Consider the following 12,089-nt stretch of genomic DNA (forward strand, 5'->3'; position numbering starts at 1 on the left):
AAAACTAGGATGGCCTTTGAAAGCAGAAACATAATTTAAGCAAGTACTTTGACATTGTCTACTAAAGTTAGGTCCATCGTAAAAATAATAGAGTCCATCTTTTTCCTTAGCACTACCAATCATCCTCCCCGTGGTCAATTCCTGAAACTTAGAATTAGAATAGAAATTAGCTTGACATTGATGATCAGAGGTAATTTTACTGATGGACAACAAATTGCAAGACAAATTTGGAACGTGGAGCACATCATGGAGAGTTAACAATGAAGTGAGTTTGATAGTTCCTATCCTGGAAATTACCGAGAGTGAACCATTTGCAATTTTGACCTTTTTATTGTCTGCACACGGACTATAGGATGAGAACAATTTGGAGCAACCAGTCATATGATCAGTTGCGCCTGAATCAATTATCTGAGATAAAAATGCAGTAGCAAGAGAGTTACCCTTATGTAGCGAAGAACAAGACGGAGTTAAGGACAGTTTTGGAGATTGAAACAATTTGTATAGGTGCTCTAATTGCTCCTTGGTAAAAGGGACCACATCCGAGTTGGTAGAAGGCTCTTGAGTCTCTTCAGCAGTGGCTTGGTAGGCATGTCACATTTGGATTTTGGCTTCCAATGTGCTGGTTTACCATGAAGCTTCCAATACGTCTCCTTCGTATGCCACGGTTTTTTGCAATGCTCGCACCATGGTTTCTTATGCCCATTGATTTTTGTAACTGTGAGATAAAGGGCTGAATTCTGGGAACAGTAATGAGCAAATATTGACTTGGGAAGATTGGGTGGAATGGTTTCGGAAGTACCGGAAGAGCCGGTAGGATTTACTAGTCATCCACCTTAACATTTGCATTTCATCAACTTTTACTTTTTGTACATGTTTCTTAGTTGCCTAACATTCAGTACTATAAAGCATAGCTGGCCTTATAACCATCTTATAAAACCTTTTTTTTTTTAATTTTAAGGGTATTCTATGATCACCCACACACCTGACACACTCCTCTATTTTACCCAACCTGCTCTAATTTTATGTACTACATTTTCTTCAGTTTCCCTTTCCACTTGCATAATAGATCCAAGATATCTAAATCTATTAGTGCTATTATTTCTTGATTATCAGGTTTAATCTTCTCTCCACTACTACTCCTTATATTACTTAAGTTACATTTCAAAAATTTTGTCTTATTCCAACATATGCTAGAACCTTCAGATTCTAATGCAGTTCTCCAAAGTTTTAGCTTAGATTCCACTTCGCTCTTACTATCGTCAATCAACACAGTATCATCTGCAAATAACATATACCAAGGGATCTCATTTTGGATATTTCTAGTAAGTTCATCAATCACTAAAGTAAAAAGATAAGGACTCAAAGTAGACCCTTGATGTACACCTATTGTGATTGGAAAATCTCTAGATTCCCCTCCTACAGTCCTAATTCTAGTTATTACCCTATCATACATGCCCTTAATGACATCTGTATATCTACTACATACCCCCTTCTTTTTTTAAGATCCACCAAAGAACTTCCTTAGATACTTTATCAAATGCTTTCCCTAGGTCAATAAAAACCATATGCAACTCCCTCTTCTTTTCTCTAAACTTTTCCATTGAATTTTTTAACAGATAAATAGCTTCTATTGTTGATCTCCTAGGCATAAAACCAAATTGATTTTTTGAAATCTTCATTTCTAGTCTTATTCTATGTTCAATTACCTTTTCCCATAATTTCATCGTATGGCTTATAATCTTAATTCTACGACATTTATTACTATTTTGAATATCGCCTTTGTTTTTAAATAAAGGTATTAACGTACTTTTCCTCCATTCCTTTGACATTTTCTTGGTTTTTCTAATAGTGTTAAATAGATTAGTTAACGAAATATTTTCTTTATCCCCTCAACATTTCCAAACCTCAATTGGTATTTATATGGTCCTATATATTTTCCACTTTTCATATTTTTAATGCCATCTTAACTTAAAGGACTCTAATTTTGCAAATAAATCTCCTATTTTTAGTCTCCTTCTTATTTTTTACTTCCAAGTTCAATCTTTAATTTTGGTTTTCATTAAACAACTTATCAAAGTATCTTCACCACGCTCTTTTATATCTTCTTCTCTAGTTAAGACATTATCATTCTCGCCCTTTATACATTTTGTATCACCTTGTTGGAAAGTTTCAAATTTCTGTTATTATGTAAATTTACTCTCCTTGATTATCGGAGAAATTTCCTGTAATTATGTAAATAATGCTGCAGCATGCTGGCACTGAACATGTGCCTGAAATTCTGGCACCATGTTCCTGAATTTCTGCCAGCACTTAGGGGCTGGAAACATGCCTGAAAATATGGCACCCACTATGTTAACCCACTATGTAAATTACTTGTATATAATGGAAGCAAACCGTATTGCAGGGGGATTCAGACCAAAAGCTTACATGGTATCAGAGCCTGCTGCTGCTTCTTTGCTGTTTCACTCTGTATTTTTTGCATCTTTCCGTTCAGTGGAAGCAGTTCAGTTCTTTTCTTTCGGCAGTGATAGCCCCTAAAACCTTGGCCTCACTGCCTTAACTCTGTTCCTCCTCCATTATGTCTGAAATTTCCACCATGGCCAGACCTGAACCTGTGGTCAACAGCAAAACTGAAGCCATGGCCTTGGTTGCTGCTAATCCTACTGTTTTGGCTGCTGCTAATGCTTCCGTACAGCGGTCATATCCCAATCAAAAATCTCAAGTATGGTGTGACTATTGTAATAAGCCACACCATACCTGAGAAACCTGCTGGAAACTAAATGGAGAACCAGCAAATTGGAAGAGCAGCAAACCTGGACCTGGAAACAACCAAGTGATTCCTAGAGCAAATAAAGCGCAGACCAATGTTCTAAGTTCCGAGCAGATGGATCAGCTTTTTCAACGGCTGAAATCCAATCTGATATCCAGTACTTCTTTTGCTTCCTTGGCCCAAATAGGTAATATGTCAAGTGCCTATTTGATTCAGGTGCACCGGACCATTTGACTAGTATATCGCAATTGTTTTAATCTTATTATCCTTGTCTGGGTAATAAAAAAGTTAGGATTGCAGATGGGAGTCTTTCATCCATTGCAGGAGCAGGTTCAATAAAAATTTTCGGGAAAATTGAATTAAAATCTATCCTTCATGTTCCTAAACTTACTTGCAATCTTCTGCCTATTAGTAGATTATCTCGTGATTCTAACTGTCATATCATATTCTTTGATTCTCACTGTGAATTTCAGGACCAGAACTTGGGGGCGATGATTGGCAGTGCTAGGATGATTGATGGCCTTTACTATTTTGATGATACCCTAGTCAGCAATAAACAAGCTCAGGGCTTGAGTGGTAGTACTAGTTCAGTCCCTGTGCGTGATCAAATAATGCTTTAGCATCTTAGATTAGGACATCCTAGTTTTTCTTATTTAAAATACTTGCTGCCTAATCTGTTTAAAAATTTGAATTGTTCTTCTCTTCATTGTGACATGTGTCATTTATAAAAAAAATCATCGAGTTCCTTATATTTTAAAAGGCTATCGTGCATCAAAACCTTTTTATTTGATTCATAGTGATGGTTTGTGACTTTTATAGGCGATCATACTCGGATTTGTTGGGTATATTTGATGAATGAAAAATCTGAAGTTGAAATATTATTCAAAAATTTTTATAGTATGATCGAAAACCAATTTCACACAAAAATAAGCATACTTCGTACGGATAATGGTACAGAATATTTCAACCATGTTTTGGGAAATTTTTTGAAAAAAAGAGGGATTCAACATCAATCCACTTGTTGTGCCACCCCACAAAAAAATGGTATTGCTGAAAGGCAAAATCGTCATTTACTTGAGGTTGGACAGGCTATAATGTTTTCAATGCATATTCCAAAATATTTGTGGGGGGATGCTATTCTAACTGCTTGTTACCTTATTAATTAGAATGCCTGCCCATGTACTGCAGTACATCACTCCTTTGGCATGCCTAAAAAAATCCTTTCCTAATAATAGGATAATTTCTGATCTGCCTCTAAAAGTATTTGGATGCACTGTCTTTGTTCATATTCTAGTTCACCTTAGATCTAAACTTGATCCTAGTGCAGAAAAATGTTTGTTTCTTGGGTATGCTCCCAATAAGAGAGGGTATAAATGTTTTAATCCAAAATAAAAAAAAATTCACATTAGTATGGATGTCGTTTTTGTTGAAAATCAATCTTACTTTAACCAAACTTATCTTCAGGGGGAGAAAGAGAGTAGTGAAGATCAGTTTTGGAAAACTTCTACACCAATGCCCAATGTTTTCCTTGACATTGACATCCCTATACAAAGCATTCAAGGAACTAAAATTTTAAATAGTGAAAAAACTGGAATTCCCAATCTGCCTATACAAAGCATAAGGGAATCACAAACAAGGGGAGAATTGCTACAGAATAATCCCTTTTTTTGAGCTTTGTGTTTATACTAGAGGCAGGTATCTTTCTAATACTAAGGATCATCCCACAATGTGAGAGCAGAACCAATCATCACCTCCAAAAACTGGTCATTTGGAAATCCTAGGTAATTCTTCTACTACCCTTCCAGTTGATCAATTTACTGACCTTGATGTACCTATAGCCATTAGAAAAGGAGTTAGAACTTGTACCACACACCCCTTTTCTAAATATTTATCATACCATAGATTCTCTCATAATCATAAGGCTTTTACATCCAATATTTCTCACCTATTTGTTCCAAGGACTATCTAGGAAGCTATGAATCATTCGGATTGGAAGTTAGCAGTTCTTGAAAAGATGAATACACTACGGAACAATGGTTCTTGGGAAATTGTTGATTTGCCAAAGGAAAAGAAAACTGTAGGATGCAAGTGGGTGTTTATTGTTAAATGCAAAGCTGACGGCAATATAGAGAGATATAAGGCAAGACCCGTTGCAAAAGGGTTTACTCAAACATACGGAATCGACTATCAAGAAACTTTTGCTCCAGTGGCCAAGCTAAACTCAATCCGAGTGTTACTCTCCTTAGCTGTACATTCTAACTGGCCCTTATTCCAGTTGGATGTAAAGAATGCCTTTTTAAATGGAGATCTAGAGGATGAAGTGTTTATGGAATTACCACCAGGTTTTGAAGGTAATCATGGCAGAGATAAGGTATGTAAATTGAAAAAATCATTGTATGGGCTCAAGCAATCTTCGAGAGCTTGGTTTGAATGCTTTGGGAAGGTTGTAAAGGGTCATTGTTACAGCCAAGGCCAAGTTGATCACACCATGTTCTATAAGCACTCAAGTGAAGGGAAGGTTGCTATTCTAATTGTCTATGTTGACGATATTATTTTGACAGGTAATGATAGCAAGGAACTTGAGTTGCTAATGAATTTGAGATTAAAGACTTGGGTGACTTTAAGTATTTTCTTGGTATGGAATTTGCACGGTCAAGAAAAGGTATTTTTGTTTCACAAAGAAAATATGTGATTGACTTGTTTGGAGAAACAAGTTTACTAGGTTGTAAAGCAGCTAAGACACCTATAGAGCCTAATCTTAAACTACAACTTGCCAAGCCTGAGGAAGTAACCAATAGAGACCAGTACCAAAGATTGGTTGGAAGGCTATTTTATCCATCACATGCACGTTCTGACGTAGCCTTTGCTGTTAGTATGGTAAGCCAATTCATGCACTCACCAGGGTGTGGCCACTTTGATGCAGTTCATAGAATCCTGAGATATTTAAAGGGAACTCCAGGAAAAGGTCTATTGTTTGAAGACCATAGACATCTACAAGTTAAGGTATACACTGATGTAGATTGGGTTGGGAGTATAACTGATCGAAGATCAACTTCTGGTTATTGTGCCTTTGTTGGTGGAAATTTGGTTACATGGCGAAGCAAAAAACAAAATGTGGTAGCTAGGAGCATAGTAGTCAGAGGCGCGAGGCAAGCTAAGGCGCAAAGGGTCTTTGAAGCAGAGGCGCGAGGCTAAGGCACGTGCCTCACGAAGGTGAGGTGCACAGTTATTAAAATGGTGTAAAATGCCTATTTGGGGTAATTGATATATGAACATATGAATATCTAGTAATATTAAAATTTAGAATGCCCAAACATTCAATACCAAAATTGGAAAGTTAATAAAATTGCAAGGACAAAGCCCAAAAGCATCAACAATTCAACATAGTTCAACATCAAAAGAAAAGAGTACAATAAAAGATTTCAAAGTATAAAATCTAAAACTCGTCCTCAATCATCAGTCATCACTCATCATCAATTAAGTCTGTGAAGATATCATCATCTTCCTTTTCATCATCAGAATTGTTTTCTCCAACATCTTTTTCCTCTTTCATCTCCTCTGCACTATCCACTTGGATTTCATCCTCATCTACAAGTTCCAACATTGTGGTCTGGCCCCTAGCACTGGTTGCACTGCTAGATGAAGCTCTTCCTCTTCCTTTAGACGATGATGGCATATTTGCATTTATTGTTGATCTAGTGTGATGTGGGGGGTAATTTAGTCCAGCAGCTCTAGCAACAGAATCCCAAGTCAAAATATCATCTTCAAACACAAGTTCATTATCCTCGTCGGAATCGCCATCCATCCTAACAATCAACCACTCATTACTATTATCAATGTCCTTTAGGAGGATGGGATCAATGGTGTCATGTTTTTCATATCGGCGCCTCAGAGTTCGATTATATTTCACAAATACCAAATCATTCAAGCGTTGCTGGGATAGCCTATTTCTCCTTTTGCTATGAAGCTGCAAAAAGTTTAAATTAATATGGTAAATAATGATTCTAAAAAGCAGTAGACTGGTAGTTCTTGTTCTTTAATAATTAATCCACGATATACTAATGACTTACATGTTGAAATATGCTCCAATTCCTTTTGCAGCCGGTAGCACTACACGTGAGGCTAAGAATTTTCACAACAAACTTTTGCAAGTTTGGAGTTGTTGATCCAAATGCCATCCACCATTGCACTGTTATAAAATATATTTTAAATGAATACCTACTAGGTAAATAGAAAAAATAATTTTAAAAAGAAAGAGGTTGTACAAATGCCACTTTACATGGTGCTTTTGTCTTCCTTTGTCTCACTACCAAACTAATTCCAAAGACACCACTAGTGACATTGTATTTTTCCAACTCATTTGAAACTTTATCTTGCATTTCAAGGGTTGGCAGTAACCTTGCAATACATTTGTACAAACCCATCATAATTTCTTCATCTTGCAAAATGTTGGGGTTTGAATAGAAAAATTCCGGATTCAAGTAGTGTGCAGTTGCATGCAACTGTTGATGGAGTTGGCATCCCCACCTCGTATCAATAATTTCGAATGCCTCCTTGAATTTATCCTCTCTCTCACCGAAAGCCTTAGCTATGGCTTCCTTTGCCCTATCCATTGCTTCATAAACGTATCCCATTGCAGGTTTCTTTTCCCTATCAACCAAACGGAGTACACGAACAAGTGGGCCTGCTAACTTAAGGGCATAGACGATGGTACTCCAAAAGGTAGGCATCAAAACAATGCTAGCTGCTCTTTTGCCAACTGCCTCCTTTGCCCATTTAGTAGTATTCCAATCTTCAGAAGTAAACATCTTCCTCAAGTTGTTCTTTTGAAGGTAGATTGAATGAAGGGTGATGAAGGCAGATGCAAATCTTGTAACTGCAGGCCTTAGTAACTCCTTTCCTCCAGTGAACTGTCTCATCAAGTTCACCACACCAACATGGTTATAGATATAACCATTCAAAAAAATTGCCCTTTTCAAAGTTGCATGAATTGAAGGCATCTTCCCAATATCCTCCAAAATTAAATTGAGGCAATGAGCGGCACACAGTGTCCAATATAAATGTGGTCTCTTTGCTTCCAACAATCTCCTTGTTCAAAGTCAAGGAATGAAGCCGTTAAAATATTAAAATAAACAATATATACACTATAGAAAGTAGTTCTAGAAATAAGTTCTTACTTGTTGCAACATAGTTTGAAGCATTGTCAGACTTGAATCACATTTGATTCTCTAATTTTTCCCACCATCGCATCAAGTAATTTGTATATTCTATCTGCATTCTTGACAAGATTAGAAACATCAATAGACTTGATGAACACTGATCCTCTTGGAGAGTTCACTAAGAAGTTTATTATGTCCTTATTAGCAACCAAACCTTCAGACATTGAGCAGCCATATTTTGCCCATTCCTCCTTATGGACCTTCAACAACTCTTTCTTTCAACTAACTTCCTACTTTAGGTGAGGAACTCTCACTTCATGATAGCTAAGTGGCTTTATTCCAAGACCATATTGTCTAATCGATTCAAGTGCCACTGCAAAGCTGCTCAGACGTACAACATTAAATGGTATTCTAGCATCATACATCCACCTAGAAAAATCTCCCATTGCCTTTTTTCTTAGTTCTTTCTTACACGCCTCATTTATTGATGTTTGCTTCATCTTCCCTTCTTTCCTAGCTTGAACTGCTTTCTTTGGATCGGAAGTAAAAAACAAGTCTATAGGCCCCTTCTATTTTGGTTTCTTCAAGTTGGATTGGTATGATCTTTTACTTCCATCACCAGTAAGCACTCTCTTGCCACGAGTGTCAATTTCTTGAACTTCATCTTCTTCATCTTCACCATAATGATCTATATCATCAAAGTCGGGCAATAGCTCATTTTCCTCCTTTTCCATATCTTTCTTCAACATATACTCTTTAAATCCTCACCTACATGAGCAGGGCACTTAGAGCATTTTTTCACATTTTGAAATCCTCCGTCAATGTGTTGTTTTGCCCGAAATATTCCACCCCTTGTGACTTTACCACAAAAATTGTAAGTCAAATTTTTTCTATTTTTCTGATCATCCAAATGTGCATACTTCCATGCAGGATCTTTCTTTCACGAGGACTCACATCTAGAACCAGAATCCATTTAAGATTTTAGACTTGGTATCCTAATTGAAAAAACAATGTATCATATGTTCAGGCAAATTAGGCAATGACTCATTTTGTATTAGTAGCTAATTGCCTAATCCAGGCAATAACCCATTTAAAATTTAAGACTTATATAATGCATTTCCAAACAAATTAAAAAACAGTAGCTAAATTTCAATAAAAAGAATAAATATTATGTATTGGTTATGATTTATAAACTTACATTAATTAAACAAAATATTTAATTTATAAGCTTACATATAAAGAAGAAGAAGAAGAAGAAAAAGAGAAGCAGCAGGCAGCAGTCAGCAGCATGCAGCAAGCTGGCAGCAGGACGAAGAAGAAGAAGAAGAAGAGAAACAGCACGCAGCAGGTCACAAGCAACAAGCAGCAGAAGAAGAAGAAGACTTACAAAGGTTCGATGGCTCAAAGACGAGCTCGCTGCTGGTTCGAAATGTCGAAGATGACGTGACAAACTTGCGTCGTGTTCGAAGGCAGGCAGATGAACTCACTGCTGGTTCGAAGGCAGGCAGACGAACTCGCGAGGGCTCCTGCTGGTTTGAAATGAAGTCGCGAAGGGTCGTGCTTCTACAAAATGTCGAAGACGAACTCACGATCCTGGTTTGAAGCTCGAAGACAAAGTCGCGTTCGAAGGCTCGCAGACGAGCTCACGCTGCTGGTTCGAAGGCTCATGAAGGCTGGTTCGACTGTGCAAGACGAACTTATGAAGGGCTTCAAAGGGCCGAAAGGGGCTAGGGCTCTGTTCGTTCGAGTCAAATGAGAGCTACGGGTCTGGCTGTGGGCCTGTGGCTATTTCTCTCCTTTAAATGACTAAAAATTCACAAGGCGCGACTCACTGCGCTTGTCGCCCCACTGCACCTCGTGTTGCCTTGCGTTGCCTCTTGCAGGTCGCCTCGCCCCACCTGGTCTGAGGCGCTAGCCTCTTCGCCTCGCTGTGCCTTGTGCCTAGGAGGTGCGCTCGCTACCTATGAAACTATTGCGATAACAAAGCCATATTCATTGCTCACAACCCAGTGCTTCATGATAGAGCAAAACATGTTGAGGTCGACAAGCATTTTGTAAAGGAGATGCTGGACAGTGAACTGATTTGTTTACCCTTTATTTCTACTACTGAAGAAGTAGCAGATATACTTACAAAAGGACTACCAAAGAAGCAATTTGAAAATTTGATCGCCAAGCTGGGTATGGAAGACATCTTCAAACCAGCTTGAGGGGTAGTGTTGGAAAGTTTCAAATTTCTGTTATTATGTAAATTTACTCTGCTTGATTATAGGAGAAATTTCTGTAATTATGTAAATAATGCTGCAGCATGCTGGCACTGAACATGTGCCTGAAATTCTGGCACCATGTTCCTGAATTTCTGCCAGCACTTAGGTGCTGGAAACATGCCTGAAAATATGGCACCCACTATGTAAATTACTAGTTTATAATGGAAGCAAACCCTATGGCAGGGGGATTCTATCCAAAAACTTACACACCTAAATCTTTACATTTTCTTTTTCTAGCTGTAGCAAATTTATAAATGTCTTTTTCTCCTTCCTTTTTATCTAGTCTGATATATAAAGTATCATAAGTTCTACATTTAGCTACACTAACACTCTTTCTTGCATTTTTTCTTGCCTCTTTATATTTTTCAATATTTTCTATATTTCTACAATTTTGACATATTTTATATCAATTTATTTTTGTCTTAAGGGCTTTTGGACTTCTTCATCCCCCCACCAACTTTCTTTACTACTCGAGTATCTACCTTTGGATTCACCTAAAATCTCTTTTGCTATCCTTATGATAGAGTTTGCCGTTTTACTCCATATAGTATTTGTATCTACCATGCCTTTTACTGTCCAATCACATTCTTTAATTATTTTATCTTTGAATTTTACTATATTATCTCCTTTCAAGCTCCACCACCTAGCCCTCTTGTGTTGATTTATGTTATTCACTTTCTCTTCCATTTTTTAGTATGTATATCTAACTCTATGTAGTCAAACTTTCACTTGGGATAACTTTACAATTCTTAAAAGATAGACAATCCCCCTTTCTAGTTAAGAAGAAATCTATTTGGCTTTTATTAAGTCCACTCTTGAAAGGTATTAAATGTTCTTCTCTTTTTATAAAGCAAGTATTCAATATAACCAAATCATCATAATAATCTATGTGAACTTAATCCTAATTTGGTTGAAATAAAATAGCCTCCCAATAATAATCTGCATGAATGTCCATATAATTTGGTGTATGTAGATTGCTCACATCTCAAGTTGATGTGGTCATTGTACATTCTTTTGGTTCTGTTTTATCAAGTGGGTTAGTTGGTGTAATCTCTTTCTCCTCCTTCTCGCTCTCAATTCTTATGTATGATATACATAGTCAGAAGCTTCTAGTCTTGGGAGTTATTTTTCTACCTTTGCTTTTTCTTAAATTATTAAAATTTCATTTAAAATTAAAATGTCTGTTATAATTTCACTGAGTTAAAATTCTTCCTACTGGTTTTTTATGTCCAGGCTGCTGCTTGGTCGTGTGCATGGGATTACAATAGTTCACATCATGTATATGCTGGACTACAGGTTCAACTTTTGGCTGGATTTTTTTTCATCTTAATGGCAAAACTGGTGCATGCTAGAAACACACATTTTATTCACTGTACTGCAGAATGGAATGCTTTTGGTTTTTGATATGCGCCAAACTGCGGGGCCTGTGGAATCCATGAGTGGCCTGACGTGCAATCCAGTTCATACCATACACTCTCTTTTAGATGATACAAATCTCGCAGCTGGTGTTAGAACCCTTCTAAGTGCTTCTTCGGTTGGCTTGTGCCAGTGGAGCTTTGGCAATGCTGAAAGAGGGTAAGCCATTATTGGTTTCTGAATATAAATCGATTTTTAATGCATGCCTTGCTTGTTTGTTCTGTTGTGAAATCATATGGATCTTAATACTATTAGTTCTTGAACATGTCTTTTGCTTCGAATTGGTTCCTTGATTTAGTCAAATTCAATATGCGTATAGAATGTTTCCTCCTAGTTATCCAATCCAGATTGTAATCTGTTGGTCTTCCTTGTTCTTGACCATATGATGCTACAGAAAAAGAAAAATTAGGAGATTGTTTAACCTAACAATCATTAATGTGTTTTAACATACTTTTTGTCAGTCCTTAGTTTTGATGTTTG

General features: G+C 37.1%; 1 protein-coding gene across 5 annotated transcripts in view; it reads left to right on the forward strand.

Moving 5' to 3' along the window:
• The window catches only part of LOC131168670 (uncharacterized), a 159,269-nt gene that overhangs the window by 131,573 nt on the left and 15,607 nt on the right, over positions 1–12,089 (forward strand). For 3 of the 5 annotated variants that reach the window (XM_058128286.1, XM_058128285.1, XM_058128287.1), the window contains 3 exons: positions 3,244–3,366; positions 11,427–11,489; positions 11,575–11,768. In XM_058128286.1, coding sequence (XP_057984269.1) covers positions 3,244–3,366; positions 11,427–11,489; positions 11,575–11,768 — 380 coding nt within the window. The remainder of the gene's footprint in view (positions 1–3,243; positions 3,367–11,426; positions 11,490–11,574; positions 11,769–12,089) is intronic. The other 2 variants (XM_058128288.1, XM_058128289.1) reach the window with 1 other exon arrangement.

Source organism: Malania oleifera, chromosome 11 (genome assembly GCF_029873635.1).
Source record: "Malania oleifera isolate guangnan ecotype guangnan chromosome 11, ASM2987363v1, whole genome shotgun sequence".
Taxonomy (NCBI): Eukaryota; Viridiplantae; Streptophyta; class Magnoliopsida; order Santalales; family Ximeniaceae; genus Malania; species Malania oleifera.